This window comes from Mustela nigripes, chromosome 3 (genome assembly GCF_022355385.1).
Source record: "Mustela nigripes isolate SB6536 chromosome 3, MUSNIG.SB6536, whole genome shotgun sequence".
NCBI classification, from domain to species: Eukaryota; Metazoa; Chordata; class Mammalia; order Carnivora; family Mustelidae; genus Mustela; species Mustela nigripes.
The window spans coordinates 68,089,458-68,117,353 of NC_081559.1; the positions used below are offsets into that span (position 1 = coordinate 68,089,458).

Here is a 27,896-nt window from a genome sequence, read left to right on the forward strand (position 1 = left end):
TTTTTTTCATGGTAATTATTTTACCTTTCCCAACTGGGAGTTAGTTACTATGCTATTAAAATAATGGCTTGGGGCATTTTGCAAAGCATGCATTTAAAAGCCAGGGAAATGTATTTGTGTTTTCCTGTTGGAATTTTTTGCCTTAATTGATTAATTTGTTCCACATTAATATTTATTAGTTTTACTACAGAAACCAATGGCTATATTCTTATTTCTAGGACAAACTGCTTTGTAGACCTTCCTTGATATAAAGGAAATACAAAGGTCAACTTGAATGCTTCTCCCTTCCAGCCTCAAACACCTGACTTTAGATTTTGAACTGAAGACAAATGTTATTCCCAGGAAGGAAGAAGCAAAAGGAAAATGGTCCCTAAGTTGATCGCCAACAGCCAATAATGTTATTAGTCTTTCTGTGTCTAACCCTGGAGAGCAAACCTGGAATTTGAAAAATGAAAAGAAGAAAAATTCCTTCCATTCTTTTCATAATGCTACCAGGTGAAAGCTCCACAGAGGTTTCTCCACGTAGTAATCAAATAAATATTTAATGAATAATCTCTATGAACAAAGCACCACAGGGACTCCGAGATAACAAGGACACAATTTTTTATGTTAAGGAGCTCATGTTGTACTTGGAGAAACAGATATGCTCATCACTTGGCACTAGCAGTTGGATGTTTGCGGTAATGGGGATTCAGGACGCGCAGAGCAGCGCAAAGGTCAACTCAGGACACAGCTGAGGTCTGCAGGAAAGGTACTCCATAGAGTCCCTCAAAGTCAAGACATTCAGGAACACTTTGACCTGAGGCTGAATCCCCCAGATGGTCATTGAATTTTCTTCATCTAACACATTGATTATACATCTTCAAAGCACAAAGAATGAGAAAAATCACCTGTCGTGGGCTCATTTTTCTTTTTTCAAGTGGTTTCTGTAGCTTCTTAGATTGTATCAGAGGGTGTCTCTAATTGGGCCAGTCTCATTTTTTAAAACATTTTATAATCCAAACCTAGCTTTATAACCAAACTTAGCATAATTTTACAAGACTAATTCCCTTTGGATTGTAATGCATCATTTTAGCACAGTATGGAGGACATTCTCAAATAACTATGGAATAAATTGATATTTACGTGTTTTTATTCAAAATGGAAATATATAATGTGGTATTTTGTTACATTATATGTTATTATAATTGTGTTATTATGTTACATTATTTTAAGGATTAATTTATACTAAATGGGTTTGTAAGAATATTGTTTGAAAATAGTTGCAGATTTTTACGAGATGGGAATTTTGCCCTTTTTTTTCAGGATATGTAAGATAGATGTAATTTTGTGTATATATTATATAATATACATGCTTATATGTATAAATCTCTTCTCTGCATTCAGGTTTTAACAACCCAGGTTAGTAGCCATTTTTCCTGTTTTTTGTTTTCTTTTGTTTTGTTTCTGTTTTTAGTTTTGGGTTTTTTGTTGTTGTTTTTTTTTTTTTTATGAGAAGAGGATGCAAACTTTAGAATTTATTAACGTTCAGGTTTTAGAAATTTCACACCACAAACTGAAGCTCAAGTGTGTGACCCAAACTCTGCCAGTCTTTGCAGAATCCTTTTCTTTTGTTGAAGGTAGCAGGGGGAAGTCTGGGTCTTAGGGTGAGTGGCAGAGTTTCTGGGATCCACTGTGTACGCTTGGTAAGTTTCAGTGATGCCCCAGGGCGGAGGCCATGAGGGTGGGCCAAGGGAATGTGCACTGTGGTTTGGGGCTGGTTCCTGGTGGGGTCACCTCTCAGCTTGTCTCTCAGGTCTTCCAGAGATTCTCTGAATTTTTTTTTTTCCTTAAAGATTTTATTTATTTATTTGAGAGAGAGAGACAGTGAGAGAGAGCATGAGCGAGGAGAAGGTCAGAGGGAGAAGCAGACTCCCCGTGGAGCTGGGACCCTGATGCGGGACTCGATCCCGGGACTCCGGGATCATGACCTGAGCCGAAGGCAGTTGTCCAACCAACTGAGCCACCCAGGCGTCCCTGAATTTTTTACTATCCCTTAATAAATTCCTTTTCTGCCTCAACCATTTAGCATAAGGACAGAGACTAAGCTACACAGCAAATTCTGAACCTACTTTATGCCATTGATATTTAGATTCATATTGTAAATACTCCTTCATTTTCAAATACTAATTTCATAAATATTGAATGCGATTACTTTTCACCTTATTCCCTGAGGCAGATAATATAAGGTTATATCCATACTTGGAAACCTTCTTAAGTGTTTATGTAATGAATTTGGTCGAGATGAGTTATTTGTCATTTAGAAACTTTAAAGTGTATTATTTGTGAATGTTAAGCATATTATTCAAATACCCCTGAAGACCAGATATATTTTCTTTAATAAATTATAAGCACTTAATTTTCTTGGAAGGTCCTTGAATATATAAAGACAAAGTAAATAAAAGTGGTTTAGAAATTATTCCCTTTAACTAGAAAACATACTAATTTATTTGGGTAATATAAATGTTATTAGGGTGATGGCCTTATGATTACATCAACTTGACCCAATCTCGAGGAAGCACTCATAGCATTTTATAAGGGATTATGACATTGTGGATTCAAAGGGTGCTACTCGTAGTCATCTAATTCTCGGATGCTGTAAGTGTGATTCGCAGCCCAGTAGCATCAACATCATTTGACAGAAATGGAAAATTTCAGATCACACCCCAGACCAATGGAATTAAAGTCTGCATTTTAATGAGACCCCCCCCCATGTGATTCATACAGATATTAAAATTTGAGAAGCACAAAACCCAGCCCATTGAAAAAACTAAAGGCAGGGGGAGAGAAGCATAACTTAATAGTCCTCTCCATCAGGAAGTTTCTACTCAATTTCAAGTCCTTGAATCCACTTCTTCATACCGCAGTGGCAAAGGAAACAGCCAGTCATTTTCTTCTCAACACTCCTTTGTATACTTGAACACATAAGTTACCTTTTACCAACTCCTCACAAACCCCCAACCTGAAAATAAATTACCCCTTCCCATCTCACACAGAATTTTCTTTTCACTCACCTACAAATAAAATCTACTGGAAAGAATGAATCAATGAAGGAATTCTTCCATTCATTGAGTACTTATCAAGTAACTGCCGAGAGGTGGGGAATAGAACAGTGAGCAAAACCAAGTTCTTGTCCTTATGGAGCTAACATTTCAGTGGAGAAGGCACATATGAGAGAAGTATATAAAATGCGAGTGTGGTAGTGCTGTAGGAAGAGGGACAGAGAGTGCCAGATATGGGGTGGGAGGGGTATACCATAGGACAGGCAGAGCATGCAAGATGTGCCGGCCTCATCTTACCATGTCCTGCCCCTGGAACCAGCCATTTGTCCCAGGAAGACTTGATTTCCAAACTCAAGGTGTTCATTGTTATTGGTTTGGCCATTGTTTTGAAGCCTCATATATCTCAAGGGTTTTCAAGGACACAGGGATGATAAATTTAGATATCTCATAATTTCTTATGTGCTTTATCCTTCATTATGCATACAGTAGATTCAGGTTAACAATGCTATGTGTCTATCAATAAATGATTGTTAAATACATTATCTATCCTATGTATGCAATAGCATACCCAAAAGGGCATGGAGGAACACCAAAAAAAGGGTGACATAGCTTTTTTGTGCTCTGATATAAAAAGATTTTAAGACACATTAAGTGAAAAAAAAGCAAGGTCAGATCAATGTGTACACTATTTGTATGGAAGAGGAGTACGGGACAGAATATATATTTATTGGGTTGTATGTGTCAATTAATTGAGCATCTTCAGCACAAGAGGTTTTTCTGGAATGTGTTATGCAAATTTTCTCCTGCTTTTGGACTATACCCAGCAAGATTCTGACCTCCTGTCTTCAGGGAAAGTACAGTTTTGATCAGAGCGTTTCGATATCATTCTATTTTTTTTTAGGGCTGGGGAGGGGCAGAGGGAGAGAGAGCAAGAGAATCTTAGGCAGTCTCCATGCCCAGCACGGAGTCTGATGCGGAGCTTGATCTCTGAACCCTGAGATCATGATCTGAGCTGAAATCAAGAGTCAGATGCTTAATCAACTGAGCCACCCAGATGCCCCTGTATTCATTCTATTTTAAACTGTTAAATACATGTCAACTTCCAGTATACACCATGCCCAGATTTCAATTTGATGTTATAAAGGGAAAGACTAGAGTGCTCTAGATCTTTTATTAACAAGCACTAATCTCATAAAAGTTTTGAGAATTGAACCATGTCTCTAAATCTTACATTCACTTTGTTTCCTAAAATTGCTCAACATTCTATTCCCAAAATAGGGAGCAGGCAGTGCTTAATTCTGACATTATTGACAGAGTTTTTTATAATGGAAGAGAGGGCAAATGATGAACAAGGCTTAAATTTGCAGAGAGAAGAGGAAAAGGAAGTATAATAACCCATAAGTTTATATTTTCATGAAAATCACAGTTGTGGGGGGTAAACAGGCCACAATGGACAGTGACCTCAGTGAAATATTATGGTTGGCTTATTTTGCATCTCTTTGCTCCTATTACTGAAATGAAGATTTACTAGTAATATTATTATCACTATGTTATTATCACTAGTAATAGTATTAGCACTATGAGAAAATCTGGGCCTAATCCGGTTAATTCATAAGGAGAAAAATGAACCACTTTCTGTATGATCTCAAAGAGAACGATTCCGGCTGATAAAAATGGGTGCCTCTACAAAAAGTTGGCATTTCATTTTTTGCCTCCAAATACCTGGCTTAGGAGTATCTAATAGACATGTAGACACACCTCCTAGAAAGCAAACACTGAGAAGATCCTATATGTGAAAAGAAAGATTAGTAGCTAATTAAGGTTCTCTCCCACCACTAGAAGAAATTAGAAACAATTTTTATTGTAGATTAGGGCTTGACAGAATCATTCTAAAAACATGTCATCTTGCTGCATTGCATTGAGATATGCTGGAGAGAAACTTGAACCATTTGCTACCACCTGCTAGAGAGCAGCAATCCCAGACTAGTTAACACAACAAGCATCTGGGCAACCTTTTCCTGTAGGCGCTTCTTTGTTCCAGTTTCCTGGTCTCACCAAGCAGCCTTCAGACACTCGAAGTCTCTTCTGATCTATAAACCTGACCAAACAGACTACAACCTGAGGCTAAACTGTGGACTTCACTTCCCATAATTTAAAAGCCACTTTTTAAAAACATGAATATGCATATTAATTTGGTTGGATTGAGGAGTCTCAACTCAGTAAGATATACACATGAAATAATCCCCTCTCTCCAATGACCACTCTTAACTGTTGAGTGGCACACTCTTTCTCACTGGTATTTGGCAACCATAAAAATACCTCAGTCTTAATCCATAAATTCTCATTTCTTTGGTCCCTAAAAATATTATTTCAGTTATTATGGATTAGCCATGTCCATTTTTTTACATTAAGACCTTATTTTTTAGAGCAGTTTAAGATTCACAGAAAAACTGAGGAAAAGGCAGAGATTTACCATATACCCTCTGCTTCTACACATGCATAATCTCCCCCATTATCAACATTCCCCACCACAGTGGTACATTTGTTGTAACTGATGAACCTGCATTGGTACATCATAATCGCCCAAAGTCCACAGCACGGACTATGGCTCTCTTGGTTTTGTACATTCTTTTTTTTTTTTTTTAAGGATTTTTATTTATTTATTTGACAGACAGAGATCACAAGGAGACAGAGAGGCAGGCAGAGAGAGAGGAGGAAACAGGCTTCCCGCTGAGCAGAGAGCCTGATGCTAGACTCCATTCCAGAACCCTGAGACAGTGACCTGAGCCAAAGGCAGAGGCTTTAACCCACTGAGCCACCCAGGCACCCCGGTTTTGTACATTCTAATGGGTTTAAACCCATGGATATATAGAGATACACAGATATATAATGACATACATCTATCATTATGGTATCACACAAAGTATTTTCATTGCTCAAAAATCTTGTGTTGGCTATCATCCCTCCCCTGCAATCCCTGACAACTACCGATCTTTTTAAATTAATTTATTTTTTAAATTAATCTCTATGCCCAATGTGGGGCTTGAACTCACAACCCCAAGATCAAGAATTGCATGCTCTATCCACTGGAAAATTGAGGCACTCCTGATATTTTTAACAGAATCTACATGGTTTTGCCTTTTCCAGATTGCCATAATAGTTGGAATAACATATCATAGGCCTTTTCAGATTACTTATTTTACTTTTTTTGTGTGTGGACATTAGCTTTCAATTTCTTTGGGTAATTGTCAAGGAGCATGACTGCTAGATCACATGATAAGAGTACATTTAGTTTTGTAAGAAGATGTCAAATTTTCGAAGTGGCTTTCAAAGTCTTTCAAAGTGGCCACACCATTCCACGCTCCTACCAGCAGAGAATGAGAGTTCCCGCAGCTCCACATCCTTGATGGCATTTGGTGTTGTCAGTGTTCCGGACGTTGTCCATTCCAATAGGTATGTAGTGATAGCTCATTGTTGTTTTCATTTCCATTTCCCTGATGACATATGATGAGGAACACCTTTTCTTACGCCTATTTGCTATCTGTATATCTTCTTTGGTGAGGTTTCTGTTGAAGTCTTCAGTACGTTTTTAAATCAGGTTGTTTTCTTACTGTTCAGTTTTAAGAGTTCTTTGTATATCTTGGGTTATAGTCCTTTATCAGCTATGTCTTTTGCAAGCTTTGTCTTTTTCTCCCAATCTGTGGCTTGTCTTCTCATTCTCAACATTGTCTTTCACAAAGCAAAAGATTTTAATTTTAATGAATCCAGTTTATCAATTATTTTTCTCATTATTCTGCCTTTGGTGTATCCAAGAAATCATCATCATACCCAAGGTCGCCTATGTTTTCTCCTGTGTTTTGCATGTTGCATTCAGATCTGTGATCCATTTTGAGTTACTTTCTGTGCAGGGTGTACACACATTCTTTTTGTTGCATGTGGATGTCCAGTTGTTCCAGCACCTTTTGTTGAAAAGACTGTCTTTGCTCCATTGTATTGCCTTCGCTCCTTTGTCAAAGATCAGTTGACTGTATTTGTGTGGATCCATCTCTGAGCTAACTATTCTGTTCCACTGAGCTATCTGTGTGTTGTTTTGCTAACACCATACTATCTTGATTACTGTAGCATTATAGTAAGTCTTACAAAGTCAGACAGTGTCAGTCCTCTAACTTTTGTTCCTCTTCTTCAATATTGTGTTAGCTGGATCTTTTGCCTTCCCACATGAACTTTAATATCAGTTTGTGAATATCTACAAAATAACTTACTAGATTCATTTTTAAAACTTCTAGCTTTTGTCAACATCTAGTCTCTGAAGAAATGTGACTGGTGTGTAGAGAGGTGTAGTTGGCCTTCTCCCACATCTGCCCCATTCTGCTCTGCTTCTCTGTGCTGGTCAATGGAGGAAGAAAGAAGGAAGACCTTTCTTTCTTGGAGTTTCTATCTCTCTGTTTACATTACCCAATCCAGTATTGCATATTGTCTACCTTTTTATTAGCATTATTAATGGAATACAATTCCATTGTTAATATATTAGTCATAGTAAATTTAAAATTCCTGTTTGACAATTCTAAAGCCTGTGTCATATTTGAGTCCGGCTCTGATGCTTACCATGTCTCTTTAGACTCTGTTTTTCCTTGCCTTTAGAATGCCTTGTAATTTTTGGTTGAAAGCCAGATATGATATACTGAGTAATAGGTACTGAGATAAATAGGTCTTCAATGTGAGGTTTTATGTTAATCTAGCTAGAAGCTGGGCATTGTTTAATGTTTGTTGTAACTATAGATACCAAAGTTTTCAAATTCCTCTAGTTTTTGTCCCTGTCGTATTTGGGCTTCCCTAAGAAACCCCTCCTTAGATAGAGCCTGCATGTTGTAACTCCTTTGGCTGTGATCCACTGTTTTTATACTGGTATGTTAGGAGCCTGTGGGGGAAAGGAGAGTGTCCTGTAAGTCATCATTAAGTCTCAGTCATTGAGTAGGTATGTGTCTTGCCCAGTGACCTTCACAGCTGTTTCACAACATTTTTTTTTCCTCTTTAGGAGAGAGAGGAAGACTAGAGGGGGCTCGAGTCAGAGAAATGCCCTTCCCCCAAGTGAGATAAGACTCTGGTGAAATCTTCTCCCTGGAGACTAGGCCTTTGTTATGGAGAATGCTCCGCTGTATTTCACAGTGCTCTTCCCTTCTCCTGCCAGAGCCCCTAGAAGGTCTTTTTTGGCTCTTCACCCAGAGAACCTGGTGGAGTTCCAGGAGGTAAAACTCACAAAAGTGTGGGGGCCCACCTAAGTCACACCCCCCTCCCAGAGTGTCTCACTCTCAAGTCACTTCAGCAATTCACCAAAATTACCTCTTTTAAGACATAAACTGAAGCATACTAAAAGGTTTTTTAAAATTTTTGTTTTTGTTTTTGTTTTTGAGCAAAAATTGATTTGAATCTGGCAGAACCAAACTGAATGATCAGGAGCGCTCTGCTGATAGGATCTCAGGGAGATACTTTGATAAGAAAAGGTAGAAGCAAAGTAAGGAAATTATTGGCTCACTAGGACTCCAAACCTAGTTAGTTGCCTGTTGGATTGCTTATGCCTAGGTTTCAATCTCATAACCTGGAGGCATTTATAGGCTTGGATTTTGGTTTGCTTAAGTAAGCAAGCTGTCTTGGCATTAGAGCCACATCTGTCTAAAGCTTTCTCTTCTAACTGAACATCATTTGAGGATTCCTAACAGTCTGTGGCTTCTGCTCCAGATGGGCAAATCTCAAGTTTGACCCTGGATTCCCTTCTCTCTCCAGATTTGGGGGCAGCAGTTTGCCCTGAGATCTCTATTCTCTGCCGGGCCCAACAAAAGCCATTTTCACCTCGTTTAGCTTTTTCTTGTTGTAGGGACAGGAGTAGCAGCTTTCTGTCTTTGCACATGTAGAAGCTGAAACTGGAAATCTATAACCCAATTTTGAACTAAAAACTTTAAGAAAGACTTAAAAAAAAAAAAAAGTGGCCTACAGATAGAAGCCAAAGAGCTCTTATAGATGATTTTTCCATTATTCAACAAGTGGAAAAACTTATGTAGTTATTTCAGAGTGGTGAAATCTGTTTATAAGTCTGACTTAGTTCTTTCTTTAATTTTGTCTGGTCAAAGAGTGCTAACACTCATTATCAATAATGATAATTATTATAAGAATGAGATGTACCTTTCAAGGGGACTTAGTTGTATTATTCCAAAATTCCAAGGAATGTAACTCCTAAGAGTATATCGTTTTCACTAAAAAATTGAATATAATTTTCCCCAGCTCCTGGAGCTTTCCTCACTTGAAATTGGAAAGGGGACTTTGAAATCCAAAATGTTGTTGCTTCTATTCCTTGACTCATATTGCCTCCCTCATGGTTTAGCCCATAGAAGTCTTGCTCCCCGTCAAGATCAAGAGCTCATTCAGACCCAGTACTTCATCAGCCTCTACTTCAGCCTCGCCTGTCGCTCCGCACACAACACACCTTCAGTAAATACTTGCATGAAATTGGACGTAGACTTCTGTGACTTTTTATGTGCTGGGTTGCCAGAGCTTGCCATGAGCTTTGGTCCCAATCTAGCTTGTTACTCTTATCTCTTGGCTTAAAATATTGTGCCTTGCAAAAGGCTTCTGTGAGCAAACACTTGAGTAAAATGAATTACCCCCTTTCAAAAGGGCCTGAATATGGTTTTTCACAAGACCTATTACCATGCCTTATACCTCATTGTAATCTACTGGGGAGTTATTGTGCATTTTGTAATGGAGGCTAAATTCCTATTTTTCATCACCTGATTAGTATTTCTAAATTGGCTCTGGTGCCAAAAGGAATATTTTCCCTTACTGTTTCTCCTTTTCAGTAGTAATATAAATATAATAAAAAGCAGTAGAATACATCCCCTCTCCAGAAACAAACAAAAACCAATTACAGTCAATCCTGAGGGAAGTCTTCGGTAGAGAAAGCCAAGAAAAGCATAGAGAAAGCTGAATACCTCTGCTTTTCTCTGTTCTCTCTGTCTAGCTTTTTAGGATCATATTTTCACAGACCAGTTTGGATTCTTTCATGCCCAGGTGGGGAGGAGGAATTTTTCTCCTCAACGCATGATTGATGTGTTGAAATGTAAGCAATTTAATCGGAGAGAGGTCCGCTTGTTTTAGGGCTTATTTGTGATGTGTGTTTTCTAGCTATAGGACAAAACTCTGGGCAGCCCCAGCAAACAGACCAAAGAGGCATTAATGAAGGCTCAGCCTGCTAGCTCATCGTCCACCTTCCTTGCCTGTGGCGGACAGGAAGAGTGCCTGGGAGGATGTGGAATCGAGGAAGGGTGATTCCCTGTCCCTGCTCTCTGGCCACTGCCGCCGCCCTGCTGTGCACGTCCTGGATCCTCGGGTCCTTGAAGCAGCTCTTGCCCTTCCCGCCCTCAGCTGTACATCACAAGGGGGGCAACTTCGGCAGAGAGTGTATCCCAGGCTGCTCTGCCATGGTTTTGCTTTGAGGGCTAGTTTTCTTGCTTTGATCATCTCACTACCCTAATACCACTGAGCTACTTCTTTCCCTCTTCTGTGTCACCTAATCATTTACAAATGAAATTCCTTTCCTTCTTTCTCTGGCTTCTGGCTGGAGGGAGATTGAAGGCAGGAGGGTTCTCCCCTCCCTCTTGGAACTGGGAGGCAATGGCTTTCCCACTAGGACGTGGGGATGCCGGGGTTCCAGCTTCACCAGGATGCCCGACTCAGGCTCTGGTCCCTCTGTCCCCCCACCAGAGGGCTTCCTGCTTTGCTGACATCTGGTTTTGGCTTCGCGGTTGCCTGTTTACCCTTGCAGCTCCTCCACCATCCATAAAGCCTGTTTCCAGCATTGAATTCCCTCTGTGGGAGATCCTGAGTGGTTTCATTATCCTGCTTACTCTTTGACTGCTACCCATATCCCTGGGTATGTATATCCCTACCAAATATACCCTGGTATATTTGTCTCAGCCCGGCAAGGACAGCTCCTCGATGCCACATGTTTTATTGTCACAAACAGGTTTTTTAGAAAGTTAATTCAGACCAAGCATGATGCATTAATGCTAATGTGTCATCTCAGTGGGTCACTGTGAATACTTATTGCTAAAAACTCATAAGGTCAAATCTGATATCTGATCTCTTAGAAGGGCTTAGATGCACTTTTCTCAATAGACTTGAATCAAGCAGAACATTAGCTCTTCAAAGGGTGAGCAAAGATGTCTCTCGAAAAAAAAAATGAGGGTGGGATCGGGTCATTGTACCTGCGGCATAGACACGGGAGTGGGGTAGACCTGCATCCCACCCCCAGATCTTCCAGGTCTTATCTGAGTGAGCCCAGTCCCTATGTGTCTCTGGCCTTAGCGTTCTTGAGGAAAATGAGATAGCATAGACAGAGGTGCACATGTGGACAACACGTGTAGAAAGCCTGGCATAGGAAATGCTTGGTCTTGCCTTTAGAAAGGCTGCTTTTCTTGTTTTGATTCTCACTAATGTTACCATGCTGCTTCTTTCCCTCTCCTGTTTAACCTAATCAGTTGTAAAATGAAATTCCTTTCCTCATTTCTCTAAAGCACAGCTAAGGTGAAATTCTTAAAAGGAACTTTACTTGAAAGCCAAGGGAAACCAAAAAGGAAGTAAGCGGATCCCAAAGCAATAAAGCCACGCTCATAATGGGGGGGGGGGGGGGGGGGGGGGCGCAGAGGGCGGGGGGGGGGGGGGGGGGGGGGGGGGGGGGGGGGGCGGTCCCTGAAAGGCACTGGCCAGTGATTTTTTTTTCTCAGGGACCTGGACTGCCTATCACAGATGCCCTCCATCTCACCACCTCTGGCTGCGAGGCATAGAACATGGATTCTCACCTAAGTAGATATAGTGTCCACTTTCAAAGACAGATTTTTATTCCCCCAAAATAAAACTTACCCTGCTTTCACCCTACATGGGTTCCTTGGAGGTTTTATTTAAATAAAAGGACTGTCCCCTTCTCAAAGCATCCATTCATTGTGTTACTCCTGAACCTACAATCTTTGAGCCAGAAAAGGTTCTGAGAACGCTGCCTTTCAACAGATTAAACAGCCTCTGGGTCCTGGAACCGGTACTGGGATTATCAGGTTGAATGGCAACCTTGCGTACATTTTTACCTCTTTAGAAGTTGCAGATCAAAGGAACAATTCTGGTTGAAGCCTGAGGTCTCCCTTGCTTTCGTAATACTTTCTTTTGAGGGTTCCAGAGAATCAAAAAGGGAGCTATAGAAATTAACTAATCAAGGGACCACTTTTAGCATTCTGTTCAAATATAGCCACTTCTGCAGACACAAATAAAAAGATTCAATCTTCAAATAATGTTTTCTTGCTCCTACCAAAGAATAAATATTCATCAGTAATCCTCAAGCCTGGGCATCTTCTGGACCTCTCTCCCAGCTAGCCTCTCAAATACTACTGCAAAGGAAAGTTAACTTTCCTAGGAAAGAAAAGGTCCCCTCAGAAGCTCATCCCACATTCCTCTACTCTATTCCTCTTCTAAGACAAGAAGGAGAAATGGGTTTCTGTTATCTTCAAGAATAACCAGAAGCTTCTACAACTTACCTACATCACCAGGCATAGTCCTAGACATAGAAACCAACCCACGTAATGTAAAGAAGTGGGATACATGACTGCTGGGAGCTCCCAACTCAGCAATGATCAGCATGTTTTAACCGCTCACATTTCCAGAGCCCTGGTGCATGCTGGTCTGGTGCTTTTGAACAGTTTTTCAGGTGACTTGGGATCACACAACTCCGTCTTCTTTGAGGAAGTCGTACAAACACAGGGCATCGTCACTCTCCCAGCTGAAGACCTGCCCTAAGGGAGGGTGGACGATTTCTGGGCCAAGTCAATCTCTGTTGAATTGAACCAGGCTGACATTCCTTGGCCTGTGCTGGTTGTAAGTGGTGTGCTGCTGAAACACTATAGCTGTGCTTGACGCCTGTGCTCTAGTGATTTCGACAGGAGGGAAAATAAGTCTCCTTGATGCACGGGAGGGGGTGGAAATGTTTAAGTAAGTCAATGAGATTTCAGTCATTCAGAGTAAATCTGCATCTCATCTATGCTCTTAAAACTTTGTATTCTGTCCCCATTTCCTTAATTCTATTATAATATCAAAGCAGCAACTCATCTGAAATTTGCTGTTGATAAAAAGGGAGGTGTATATTTATACATGTATATTTACATTTAGGTATGTATTTTTAATTAATATTGACTTTTATTTCCTCTATTGATTCTATTTTTTTAAATTAGGACTAGAGGGAAGATCTACCAGTTGATTTTCAGTGTAATGGCTTGAATTTGCAAGAAGTAGGGTTTTAGTATAATATGTAATAATGTCATATTAGGGGTTTTTTTGTTTGTTTGTTTACTGCTATAATGAATTACCACAAGCTTAGTGGCTTTAAACAACACAAATTAATAATTCCACAGTAGTGTAGGTTAGAAGTCTGAAATGGGTCTCACTGGGTTAAAAATAAAGGTGTTGGCAGCCAATTCCTTCCGGAGGTTCTAATGGAAAAACCGTATATTGGTTCACCTTTTCCATCTTCTAGAGGCTGACTTCCTTCCTTGGCTCTTGTCCTCTTCCATCAGCAAAGCCATCAAAGTCAGGCCAAGTCTGACTCACACTGCTGTCTCTCTCTGATAACACTTTCACTTCCCTCTTCCATCTTTTAAGAGCTCATACGATCACACTGGACCCACTGGGAAAGACCAGGATAATCTCCCTATTTTGAGCCTTAACAACCACATCCATAGAGTCCCTTTTGTCATGTAATTTAATATATTTACAGGTCCTGAAGATAAGGGTGTGGACATCTTGGGGGGAGGGGGACATTATTCTGCCTGTCACAATCTCATAACTAAAAGTGCCGTCATTTCCTACCTTCTAGAAGTAGCATAAACCACATATTGATGGTTCTGCCACTATCTGTGGCCACACATATCTTTCTCCTCCATTTGGAAATGCCATTGTCAGATATTACAGAGAACTAGAGAGAGGGGTTTGGTAGCACTAATGGACTTACCTATGTAGCTGTGTGCCAAGAGATTTTCCTGGGTTCCTAATTCAGCAGCTTCATCTGAAGAATGTAGATAATGGTGGGAGCTTCATGCAGATCCTAGAGCTGTTCTGACAGCCACAGAATCCTGAAAACTGTACATCACTTTACCAATGAAAGGGAGGGTGCAGTAGCTATCCCAGTGTGTTCTAGGAACTTGAATACATAAAACCACCAAGAAGGATCATTTAGAAATTTAAAGTTTTTTCCTAAAATTACAAATTGAAAAAAAAAAAAAAAAAAAAGAATCTTAACTACATTACAGGATGAAATCGCTCATTTCCTTTCTAAATCAATACTTTATCCCTATCTCCTGAGATAGGTCATTTTAATCTCCATACATGTTTATCTTATTTCGCTTTTTCTTCTGCTCTGATGTTTGTTATGCTTTGAGTAGATATTGATTCCCTTCTCATTAAGCCTGCAAACATCTAATCATTCCTATATGTTTGGTTTTTTTCATTTTTAATAATTTATATTTAAATTCTGGCAAATTGAAGGTCTAATTTTGCCCTTTGAATGCCTCTGCATTCAAGTTATTCAGGCAGATTTTATCTCCTGTTTTTTTTTTTAATTCTACTTTAAGTTTTATAAAAATGGATATTTCTTATTATCCCCAACCCATAATTTTCTTTAGCGAACTTTTTGTTTAATTTTCTTTTGCCTTAACATTTTATTTTTCAGACACCTCTCATTGAACCTCACGTTCCTCTTCGTCCTGCTAACACCATTAGCAAGGTAATGGGATGTAGGTGGGTTGATGAGCCGTCAACTTAAGAAGTGGTTACTTCTTAAGTAACCGCTGGAGGTGGTCCATATGTCAGAGCATCATATCAGGAAACCTTGGATACATTTTCTAGACACAGTAAATATCCAGTGTGTTTCAGTTCTTAAATAAAACAGTGACATGTCAGACAAGCGAACAATATAAATGTGTGAATGAGTTGTATTTGGTGAAGCCAGAGTCAGAAAGTGATTTAAGTATTCATCTAGGTTTGTTTGGTTTTTTTTTTTCCTTATATAATTTCTCCTTCTTCTTCTTCCTCTCCTTTCACTGGATTAAAATCCAGGTCCCTTCAGAGAAGATCCTCAGAGCTGGAAAAATTTTACGAAATGCCATTCTCTCTCGAGCACCTCACATGATAAGAGATAGAAAATACCACCTGAAGACGTACAGGTATGTGCAATAACCCCAAAGCCCTGGGCCCTTCAGACTCATGTCCAGGGAAATTGGAACAAACTTGTATTTTCTTGTTTTCCATCTGCGGGCAGCTTGTTTTCTAATCCTCCAGGTTCTGGAACATCTAAGCTTGTTTTTGTCCCCTGCTTAACTTTAATTATCCTTCATATTCCCAGCAATTACTCCTAAACTAATTTGCTTGGGCATTAGTTTAATTGTGATAAACAAAGAGAAGAAAAAATTTTTTATTTATGATTGCTAATTTTTTTAGGCAAATCATTTACTGAGCATTTATTTACTCTTGAAGCCCTCTGCCAGGCCAGTTTCCATACATTATCCTATTTCATCCTTACCACAACCCTGGTGGTAGGTGTTAGGCCATTTTTCAGATGATAAAACTGAGGCTCAAAGAGATTAAATAGTTTTCCTTGTCCAAGTCACAAGTCTAGTGAGTGGCAAAGCCAGGATTTAAACCGACCAACCTTGGTTGATGTCCAAGCGCAGTGATCTTCAGTTCCTTCTATTATTCATTCATTCCTCAAATGTATTAAGTACCTACTGGGCACCAGGTGCTATTGTGTTCTAAGCCCCAAGGATACAGGAGTGAACAAAATTGTTATACAATGTTCTTTACAGAGTTTATTTTCTACTGTAGGGTTTCATTCTAGTATAAATATAGTGAGATAGGCAACTCTGTATCACATCTATAATCATTTACAATAAGGACTCATTAGAGCTGTCACTGGAGTTAAGACCTTATTTAGCTGAATCTTCTGGGATGACTGAAGAGTGGAGGTCAACTGAAGATTCATGTCTGCTTTGGGCTTTTTTTTTTTTTCAATTTGACAAGGATTTAGGAACTGGAATTGTCTATGTATGGCACACAAGTCTTCACTCTCTCTTTTCACCCATGGATCACCCTCGTAACCCTCTCTCAGCAATCTCTCAACTCTCCCATTTAGCCTAGACATGACTTCAGAAACCGTCAGACCTGGCATGAGCCATGACCCATTTGATTCACATGAACCAAATTCCTAAGGCACAAGGAGAAGCTAGATGATGAATTTTAAAGTTATCATGAAGGATATATATCTTCCTAGTGACTATCAACTATGACAGAACCTGTAAAATTAGACCTGATTCACCCTACAGCGAACCTTCGAATACATGTGCCTGAAGATCCAGTCTTTTTCCCAAGGACGGAGAAAGAAAAACATGGCAAACTCTTCTCTGTACTCCATGCAAACAAACCCTCTTCAGCTCGTGCTTGTCATGAACATGTTTACAAGACCCAAACTGACAGTATATTTTTTACATTAATTGGCCTCTTCTTGGATAGAATTTTGGAAATGAGATAGTCTTATCAACACATTCCATTTCTTAAGACAGATTATTCATCTAGCCCTTTTCATGTTGATATTTACCAGCTACCATTTTGGATTACTGCATTTGGAACTCCAACCCTAGAGGTTCATTCTTTTGAGTCTGTGGTCTCTACACACTGCTATAATTTTAAGAGAAGTAAAGGTTTAAAAAAGAAAAAAAATCATGTGTCACATGTTCCCAGAGAGTTAGAACACCTTAACTCATTAAGAAATCTCAAAATCTCATATGGCTAAAGGACCTTTTTCTTTTTAAGTCTTTATTATTTTTTTTTCTGACTTAAGATATGACTATGCTTTTCCAAGTGTTGACTAGCATTAGGGAAATTCCATTAAAATATGTCATCTTTGTGACAAAATGGAAACCAGTAGTCAGAAACCATAAACTCTTTCTTGCTCCATAGTGTTAACTTTTTAAATCCCTAAAATATAGGTGTCATGTCTGTTCCACACCCTATGACACAAATTAATGATCTGTTGGTAATAACCCATGGACTCAATTGAAAGCTGAAGGGATGATTTCTTTTTTCTGTATCCCAGTTTGAGTTCCTTGCCCCCACACCTTGTACTTCTCAGTTCCATCTCTCTCCTTCCTATTCTCCACCTCCTTATGTCACTGCTGCACTATTAGAGCTTTGAAGTCTCCCCAGATGCAGTATCATCCCCAGTGATCACCATGCTAAGGTCTGCTGTTAATTCTGAAGTGGCTAGAGATCATTAATGGAGGGGAAACCCAGTGATTCCATCAGATGCAAACGGCAAGACCATGTGTCTTTGCTCTGCTTCTGATCGCAGGATTCTCATACCCTGTACAAGGGCCCAGGTGCTCTGGGATCATCTCAGATCCTTTTAGTAAAGACAGTCATTGAGTTAAAAGCCACATGGATTTAATTTTTTATTCTTTTATATGACTTTTCCCATTAAGAAATTCTCAAATTAGAAGAGGCATGTTTTGACAGGTCATATGTTTAGGATGAATAGTAACTAGGTGCACCCTTTGCTCACTGAAGTTCTTTATGGAGGTATAGTCTGTTTTCAGGGCAGCCCTGGAAACCTGATGGCCTTCTCAGTACATTTTCCTGGTGAAATATTCCAGAGTTGGACCTGGATCCGGGCATCCCAGGAGCTTGGACAGATCTCAGAGTGCCTAGAATATTAGAACTGGAAGTGGCCTTAGAGGCCATCTTTTCTTCCTTGTTTTTTTGTTTTTGTTTTTTGTGTTTGTTTGTTTTGTTTTGTTTTGTTTTGTTTTGCAGATGAGAAAACCAAGAATCAGAGAGTTTAAACGATATGGCCCTAGTCACATGGCTACTAAGTAGCAGACCCACTGCTGTATCTCATGACCCCTCCCAGGCTAAGCCTCTTCCTAAAGTGCACAGTGCCGGGAAACTTCCAAAAGGTTAAACTAGAGAGGAGCTCCCTGAACTCCACCCCAGAGATGGTGCCATCCTTAGCTGGGGAGGGGAGGCCACTAGTGACACAGACCCAGCTGCTCTGTGACTTCCTGTGTTGTCCCATAGGATCCGCTCCTAAGGCTTCAAGATTCCATTTCCACCTTTGAATCATCATGCCCCAAACACCTGCCCTTCTCTCCCACCCCAGTGTGTGTGTGTGTGTTTATGTTTCCTAACTAATGCACGGAGTTTGCCCATCCCAGCAAACTTACCACTGAGGGGCAACTTGGGGGTGAATGTGTGACTATTACAGAAAGCGTGTGGAGCTCCTCAGATGACAGGCTCTGCCGCAGTGCTGATGCTCATTATATAGGACTTTTTTCAAAGAGATTTGCATCGCTAATTGCTTGTTTCTCCCAACACCCCTATGAGGAAGATCAGTAGTATTACTTGAAAATATAAAGTGCTATATAATTTTGCACTTATACAGCGCCTTTCATGGAGCACCTCCAAGTGCCTCACAAACATTAACCCCTTCCTCACAAGGCTCAGGTGAAGGAAGTCAGAATTCCACTTTGCCTTCCTTTTACACAGATTTTCTGGGACGGCCCTGAGGCGAAAAGGTTTCTGTCCCTGGGGTTAGCTTGTTAGGTCATGTTCCCCATCTCATGGACCTTCAGTATCCCCTAGAGCTGCAGTTGGTAATGCTCTTTTATTGCCTGGAAGGTTCCCCTGTGAGCCGAGTGGTTTTACTGTTCTGTGTGAAAATTTGAGAACCGGAGGCCACACTATGCCATGATTTGTTGGCCTGAGACCTCTTATGGTGGAAGAACGCAAGCATTTCAGGAAGGTCTTTCAAAAGCCATCTCCCAGCTTTCGTCTGCAAGGGGATGACTTCCCACCCTTTGTGTCCCCCTCTCCCTAGGCAGTGCTGTGTGGGGACCGAGCTGGTGGACTGGATGCTGCAGCAGACTTCATGCGTTCACTCCCGAACTCAGGCTGTTGGCATGTGGCAGGTGCTGGTGGAGGACAATGTTCTCAACCATGGTAAGATGAGCCACGGTCCCGGGAAAACCCTCTGCAAGGGCTAAGTGCATTTCCCCCGTGAGTTGTTGCTACAGTCCCACATGGTCAAGAACTATGATCCCTTCAGGGGCCTGCAGAGCTAGGATCCTCATTTAGCAACACAAATGCAGCAAGTGGAGGCGATCGGTTGCTCTGTTCCCCCACTGTGCCTTCCTAACTTGGGAGAATGTAGAAGGGAAAATGAAATTATGGCCAGAGTGCATCAGTTCCAATTATGTTTATTAGTTTGCATTCACGGCTCATTGATCGTGTGATTATACTCTGAGCACAGCCATCCTGTCGCAGGGGCGGAATGAAGAGCAACGAAACGTGTGGCTGGGCTGATGGTGTGAAAGAAAGTAATGAATTCCAAAGCTGCCTTTTAATGGGGGTGTCATCTGGGAGGGCCAATTTGTACACACACAGGATGGCCATATGGCTCGAATGCAGATTCTGATTCAGCAGCTTTGGGATGGGTCTTGAGGATCCGTATTGCCAGCCCACTTCTACCTGAGGCCCATGCTGTGGTCTGGGATCATATATTGAGCAGCAAGAATCTACTCCTCCACTGCATCTTTCTGTAGTGTCGGTGCTCCATCCTGAAAGGGGGCTTTAAAGCCTTAAGATATAGCAATGAGAGATTCTGAGCCAACTGACTGTCCCACCAAGATCTAAGTCTTTTTCTTTAAAAGGAATGAGAAAAAAAAAAACAACAACTTTTAAAATCTCAACTGTTCCTTCTAAGGTTATACGACCTAGAAGCGTGGTCTAGTCAGTTTTGTTCAAACAATTAATTTTACTCTAAGATTTTTTCCCCCCCAGCGCAGACAGACATGTTTACAAACAGCACACACAGAAAGAAAGGCATGAATCCTGATCCCTATTAAGTAGGGTTGTTTGAAGTCTGGGCTCAAAAACCAGTATAGAGCATCATTTAGCAGTTGGTTATTTTCCTGTTAGGGGCACAGGGCCCACAGGCTAGAAAATGTCACCAGAGCAAATTTTGCGGGTCAAAGTGCTCATCTCCGAAAAGTTGGCAGGCTCAGCATTAGACAGGGGCAGGGCAAGCTGGAGCCGGGCGGGTCCGAGAGGGCGGCGAGGTGCCTGGCCGCGGCGTGGGAGGTCACCTCTTCCAGCTGCACGGCGGTGGGCGAGGCGGAGGGAGGGCCCTAGGAGGCTCAGCACTTCGCTGTCACTTGGCTCTTGCGGCCGAGAGCTTCTGGTAACGGGGCTGGGAGGCCGAGGGACACCGGGTGACGCCTGCCTTCATGTTCCATCTAGTGGACCAGGAGCACCACTTCCAAGACAAATATTTATTTTATCGATTTCTGGATGACGAGCACGAGGATGCCCCCTTGCCTACTGAGGAGGAGAAGAAGGAGTGTGATGAGGAGCTGCAGGACACCATGCTGCTGCTGTCGCAGATGGGCCCTGACGCCCACATGAGGATGATCCTTCGCAAACCGTGAGTGAGGGCGCGCCGGCGCCCCCTGCAGGTCCCCGGGGCCGCGGCGGGAGCGAGGGAGCCGGGCTGCTTTCCAAAGTCCTGGCCTTCACCAGGGGCCCAAGGAAGAGGCTCTGAGGGGCGACACAGCAGCGTTTGACCCCCCCTTCGTCTTATTTTTGAGCTAGAGAATTCCATTTCCCTTCCGCATGAGTTAAAACCGTACAGATTTTTAGCGGTTGGTTCAGGATGTCAACACGGAATCCACCTATTAAACGACCTTTGGGCGATGTCGAACAGAAACTCCTCAGTTTCTGTGCCAGACTGCGACAGCCCCTTTCTTTCTAATGCAAGAGGATGAGGGTCATCAGAACGCCTTCCATCTCCCCCTTCCCTCTCAGCCAAAATCGCCCCCCCCCCCCCCCCCCCCCCCCCCCCCCCACCCAACACCCCCCCCCCCCCCCCCCGCTTCAGTTACAACCCATCAGCTATGTTGGGGGATTCTGAAATGTTTAATCAGGTGGATTCGGGAAGAAGTTACTGAGCCCCTCTTTTACTCAGGGAGCTCTCCCGGTTGCTCTGGGGCATGCAGAGAAGCATATGCCACGGCCCCAAGCTGGGGGAAACCTTTTCAATAAGGGATGACTGGGCACTTGGTTCTGAGGCCACCGCATACAGGCTTGTGTTTTTCTTCTGGGAATAAAACGGCCCTCCACCCTGCGACCAGGGCGAGCAGCCATGGATGTCGCTCTGAGTCACCGGCTTGGCCAGCCTCCGTTTATTAGCGGGCCTTGACAAGAGCATTGAACTTTGCATGTCTTTTATGTCCACTGGGCCCTTTCCAAAAGTGCCAAGTCCCTCAGACCAACTTCCCCAACATCTGCCACTTAGACCAACTTACAGTACTTCTCAGTGCTCCTGTTTCCTTCCTTCAATATATTTTATTTTTTTGTCAAGTTATGTCCCCTTGGTCAAAACTTTCTCTTGAGCCTTCATGTGCACACCATGTGGATCAAAGGTCTACCCTGATTCCAGTTAGCACCATCATTTTTAGCTTTAGTACATGGGTTCTGATTTGGTCCTTTTAGCCTCAAAACCCTTCCTTCAAACAAACATTTTATGGAAAAATCCAAACCATCAAACAGAAAAGCCAGGACTTCACTGACCTAATTATAAGTAGCATCTGAGAATATTGCCCAGGCAGTGGGTGCTGTATCTGCAGATCACAGGTGTGGGTGGCTAAGGGGACACAAGAGAATCATCAGGACATGGAGGACTCAGATGAACACTGTGCTAACCCGTGTTTTCTTTCACATCAGCCTGCATCCCCTCTCCCTGGATCCATCCACTTCTTGCTGCCACTTTCATTCAAGCCAACACCATACAGTGGTTCTGAATCAGAAGTGGGACAGCTCCTAAGGGGCATTTAGAAAGGAGAAGGGTGTTTTGGTTGCATCAGTGCTTGGGGGAGCACACTTCTGCCATTCACCTGGCGGTGGCTAGGACCAAAGGATGCTCAACACACCCAACAAGACCTAGGACCCTACACAATAAAGAGCCATCCTGAAACTAATGCTGCTGTTGAGAAACATTTCTTTAGGTTGGGAGTTTCTGAAAGGCAAGGGCACATCTCATTTTACTTCATTCATTCATTCATTCATTCATTTAACCAATATTCGATACACACCTATTTTGTTTTAGAAACTATGTTAGTTGCTAAGGCTGAAGCATCAAATAAAAGGGTTGCATCTCCTTGCTGGAGCTTTCTGCCTAGTCCAAGAGACAGACCTTCAACAGTTATGCAAGGAATAATTTTATCATAGCTGTTATACATGCTACAAAGGAAAATGTAGTGAATATTAATAGAATATAATATGGAAAGGGGAATTTAATCTGGCATAGAAGTTAGAGAAAGCCATATTCCTAGCTCTGTGCATTCCACCCAGCAGACCATCATTAACATTTGCTGGGTGAATGAATGGTCAGACGAATATATAGTCCCAGCTAATGTGCCCTCAGCTCTTTAGTTGCTTCAAGGGAGGCAAAAATGCCATTTGATTCACAGAGATTTTTGAGTATGGGCCAAAGAGGTTTTTTTTTTTTTTTTTTTTTTTTTTTTTTGAGGTTTTGTTTTGTTTTGTTTAAGTAATAAAATGGTTCCTGCCTTTGGAAATTTTATAATCCAGTAGGGGGAGGCATTCCCAAATTAGATCCTGATGCAACAAATATTTATTGAGTGCCTGCTGTGTGCCAAAAACATTCATGCTAATTGCTTGATTCACCCCCACAAGAGCCTGAGAGCTGTTTTCATGAGTGACCCTTAGAAATAGGAACCTTGTTCTTGTGCTTCTTTTCTTCACTGAATTGCATGATCCTTGGCAGCCTGAAGATTCTTCAGAGAAAACTACATTCCAAAGGTTGGATTTTTCCTGTCAATCACTGGAAAGTACAGGTTTCACCAGTATTCCAAGACACATCTCTTGGGTGGCCTTGGGATTTTTCCTGTCTTTCTGGGTTCTGTGAAACTACAAAATTCGAATCGAGCTGGTAGTTCTTCTGACTCAGTACTCCTTTTCTTTCTGTTGGAAAGACAGCCCCTAAGAGATGAGAGAGGAAAGTGAAAAAGTAGGAATCTCAGGGGACAGACTTTCAAACCCTACACACACACACACACACACACACACACGCACACACTTTTGGAGGAGAGTCTGATAATGACTTGTGGAGCTTCTGTTTTATTTTATCTAAGTGGAAAGGCAATATCCTTAGTTGACCAAGAATTGCCAGTATCACTGTTACCCTTAAAGAGACTAGCTGAGCACTTTGCTCCTCGAAACTTGAGGGCATGTTCAAAGGTCCTAGAAATGTGGACTTTTTACTGCCCAGACAGCCAAGTCATTAGGAAATGTGGAGGCAAGAGATGCATTGGCTCCATATTGACCGGGGCAGGACCCCCCCAATTTTTTTTAACTCAGCACAGCTGCATTTTATAATAGTCACCACTGCTGGAGGGGCTGCAGAACTCTGATAATTACTGGGAAAGAAATAACACAATATTCTTTGATGAGAAGATTACTTTGAGAATTTGATTGTATAATGAAGATGTTGCTTTGAAAGGTACTTCCCATTGTTCTGAATCTGAGACTCGCTAGCAAAAAAAAAAAAAATGTCACTTGTTTTGACAGCCTACTTAGAAAAATTCTCTGTTTATTACATTAACTGCAGCATTTTAACTGTCAGACTATGAAAGAATGTTCTGTAGTTTAAAAAACAGAATAGAGCTTCAGGGGAAATTTTTTGGCATACTCTTGTTGCTATTGGTATTGAAAAAAAAAACATACATTCTGAATGTGAAATTAGCTTTTTGTGTGGTGGCAGGCAGAGTGACTCACAATGCCCATCCTGGTTTCACAGGTGCAGACCTGGATGGCACTGGGGGGCAAGTACTATAGAACAGTGACAGTTTGACGGTGCTGTTGTTGTAGCTCACAGACAGGGCCATCAAATCTCAGATGAGCTCTCGGAGCTAATTGTTTTGATTTTGCTTTGTTTATAAGTCTAAAGACAAGAGGTTACCCTACAGCAAGTAGATACAGTGGAATTCCTTGCCAATAGAAATGTTCCTTCTGCTTACGTTTGAGCAGACTTCGGATAGGGGCCACAGGCAAGAAGATGTACCCTGACCAGATAAGCAGGGGTTTATAAGCTCAGGGGCCCACTGGATAAAAAGAGGCTTCAAGGACACAAAGAGGGCTCTGGTCATACTTCTATGCCCCTCAATCTCTTCTTCCAAGAAAAGTGAGTTATGATGTCCCACTGTTGGCATGATCCGTCCAAACCCAGCCTAAAGGTGGGAGGGAAATGAGCTAGATGCCATTTGCCAAAGGTAGGTCTGCAGTTTTGAAATTCCTTACAAGTCTAGAAGCTTAACTAGTAGGGAAAGGGTTAAGTTACTTGGCTTGAGCAGAAGAGGGGAGATATATATATATATATGTATATCAAAGAAATAATATATAAATATGTAAATATGTGTAACAAAGACATGATATATGAATACACACACACACACACACACGCAGAATTCTTGGCAGATTCTGGAATCTTCCTAACATGTCAGGAACTCAGAAAGTTGAGGTCCTTTATTTCATGGGATAAATTAATATTTTCTAACATATGCTATAGGGCATAAGTTTAAAAAGAAACAATTTAGATGATTAAATGATATGAGAAAATACGCGGTGGGAGTGGGAGTGTTAATCGGATCAGTTGGCTGCATTAAGGCAACCCCCACCTGCTGTTCCACATACTTGCTCTAGAGGGCATTTGAGAGGCTGTGTATTTTCTCTAAATTAGCAGAGCCTCTTTTAATTGGGTCTTTATCTGTCCAAACTGTTTTGAGGGTGTGAAATTTGAAATCCTGATAATTACAGGGAAATTTGCTTCCTCAGGGGAGCCCAGATTAGCAAGCCTAAAATCAGTGGTGCCTAGGGCTTTGATTTCTGTTGGGCTATGCCAATAAATGTTCAAATTTATGAAATTCATTCTCAGATACAAATCAGATGAAAAACGAAACATGACTTACAGACCCTAATCTTTATGAACTGAGAAATTCATTGTGAATCTTTTCTTTCACTGCATGACAAACTTTGCCTTTGTTTTTTTCTGGAGAGATTGCTGTGCCCTAAGTGAAAGCTTGTAAAATTTACCAGAAGAAATGATTGCATTAAGTGGGCCATTTCTTGGGTTTGGATTTGTTGCCTCTCCCCTATGAAGGCAATTTACTACTTAACCCTCCTGTCTACGTGCCCAAGCAGCCAACCACTGGATTACTGCCATTGAGATTCAGATTTGGGAGAGGGGAAGATGGGTGTAGCTGCCCATTTACAGCGTAGGCCTCATTATAAGATTACCTCAAGGTTTTAATGACTTCTTATTGTTAAAGTCAATGTGTTCATTGCAAAAATATTGGAAGCTACCTTAAAGAGTTAAAGAAAAATAAATAGCACCTGCAATCCCGTCTCCCAGAGATAATTATCAGCATTTTGGTGCATATCCCTCTGGTCATTTTTCAATTCCTAACTTTTTGCCCTTAAAAATACATTGTGGTATTCTCCCTTAACCTTAAATATTCTTCCAGGATAGGATTTTTAATAGGTGCATAGTAGCCAGCCTTCTGAATGTCCCTAATACATTTAGTCCTTGTTGAATGTTAGGCTCATTCTCAAGGCCTTTCTTTCCAGCAGCAAAATAATAATAATAATAATAATATCTTAGTGCTCTTTTTCCTGGAACAAAGAAAGAACTCCTAGCCTGACAGGAGTGCAGGGGTGGGCCTGGGGCCAGAAAGATGTCAGGAAAGTTCCAGCAGGGAACAATAAGCTGTTTCACACTGAATGAATGCCCAGACTATGAGTGCTACTAAATGGGACTGGAGAGTTTGGCCCAGGTCAGATTGCAGGGGTGGGGGTGGGGGTGGGGTGTCTGCTGTGTACCATTTGTGCGATGGATAGTATTTTATAGCCATTCGGGGACCACTGAAGAGCCTTAAAGGGAGGTGTGGTTTGCAGTGAGTAGGTTTCTCTGCTATCTGTGGAGATGCTGAGACTAAAGACGTGATGCCAGATAGTGAGTTCTTTGAGCTTAAAAATTAATTCTATCATGAGAAATTAAGGACAGCATTTGAGACACATGCATTTGACCCACAAGACTGCTGAATAAAGTGAAGGTTAAGACGGAGCTCCAGAGCCCTGGATTCTAGTCTCACCAAATCACCAGTGAGTACCTAACATCTCCAGATTACAAATCTCTTAAATTGCAAAGCGGGTGTAAGAATACCTGCTTACCCTCTCTCAACCTCACAAGCAGACTGGAAACAGAAAAGGAAGTGCAGTTATATTCAATCACAGCCAACATTTATTGAGCACATGTATGCGAGGGACTGTGCTCAACAAATCTAATTGAATTTTTTCAACAGAACTAAATATCATCTATTAATACTAGGTATTAATATCATCTCCATTTTGTGGATTCGGAAACGGGTGTAGGTTGAATCACTTCCCTGTGTTGGACCCAGGATTTGGTCCAGGTTTGTCTGGCTCTGGAATCTGTGTTCAGGACTGTGGTCTACCACCTTTCTCGGGCCAAAGAGGGTTCAAAATGTCCTCCTGGGTTTATTCTTAGAGCATTGATGAGGAAAGATGTCATGGATACTTTATTTAAAAATAATTATTACAGACTAACCTCATCTTACTCAATTATTACCTTATAGACCTGAATGGAATACAAGTGTTATCATCTACTTAGAAAAATATTCACATCAACTCGCTAGCCAGGATTATAAACAAAACTTAATAATTATTAGATGAATCACACTACATAGTATATATAGGGAACTTATATACCTCCCATCCTGAACCTCAAAACAACTTTATGAAATGAACAGGACTTATATATTATCCACCATTTACACATGGAGAAATTGAGCTTAGTAGATGTCAAGGGCTTTCCTTGACATCACACAGAAGTATATGTAGCTGAACTGTGTACCGAGTCCTCATGTCTGCTTACTCCAAATCCAGTTTCATTCCATTTTTTTTTTCCATGAAGAATATTCTTTTCTCTGTTAGGTTGCTTCAACTTCATCCTCTCTAGTGTATTTATTGAATGAGGAGTGAAATAAAAAAAAATACGCATAATCCCTCTGTCTCTGATTAATTAAGAATCAATTTTTGCAAGGAAAAAGTAATACTGCATCTACACAGCACCTCCCCCAAAACGTTTCTATTTTCTGTCTGCGGTATATATGCGTCAGACACAAGGGCAAGCAAGTAGCTTGACGCCATCCAGATTTGTTTTTCTCAACTTGCTGCTTAGGTGTCCTAAAGGAAAATATCTCTACTTGCATCTTTTCAGAGGTTTAATATTAAACTTCTAGTGTGCCCCTGTAGTAACCGCTTGTGCTGGTAGAATGCTGGGCATATTCAGTTTCTTTTTTGGAGGGGGACGTATTCAGTTTCTAAATGTGAAAAACCTTAAATTACATTGTCCTAAAAACACTTAGCACTCGGGGGCTTTAATTATGGAAACTTACCCCATACTCTGATGGAGATGACTTCATTTCTCAGAAATATTCATAAGACATCTGCCCTTGACTGCAATGGTAGACTGTATTCATTTCTAACCTCACAAAGAAGGAAAGAATCCCCATGTTCCCAGGCATTGCTATCAGAACTAAAAAAAAAATGCCTACTTTCATTGGAAGTAAACTTAAAAGTTCCTTTCTGGGTTAAAGATAAGGCAAAGGGGTGGTGGTGTGG

The 27,896-nt window shown here is 41.2% G+C and overlaps 1 protein-coding gene across 6 annotated transcripts in view; it reads left to right on the forward strand.

Moving 5' to 3' along the window:
* RAPGEF4 (Rap guanine nucleotide exchange factor 4) overlaps positions 1 to 27,896 on the forward strand; it is a 288,407-nt gene that overhangs the window by 188,052 nt on the left and 72,459 nt on the right. For 5 of the 6 annotated variants that reach the window (XM_059394172.1, XM_059394171.1, XM_059394174.1 and 2 more), the window contains 4 exons: positions 14,800 to 14,853; positions 15,186 to 15,292; positions 18,997 to 19,118; positions 20,418 to 20,601. In XM_059394172.1, coding sequence (XP_059250155.1) covers positions 14,800 to 14,853; positions 15,186 to 15,292; positions 18,997 to 19,118; positions 20,418 to 20,601 — 467 coding nt within the window. The remainder of the gene's footprint in view (positions 1 to 14,799; positions 14,854 to 15,185; positions 15,293 to 18,996; positions 19,119 to 20,417; positions 20,602 to 27,896) is intronic. The other variant, XM_059394173.1, reaches the window with a different exon arrangement.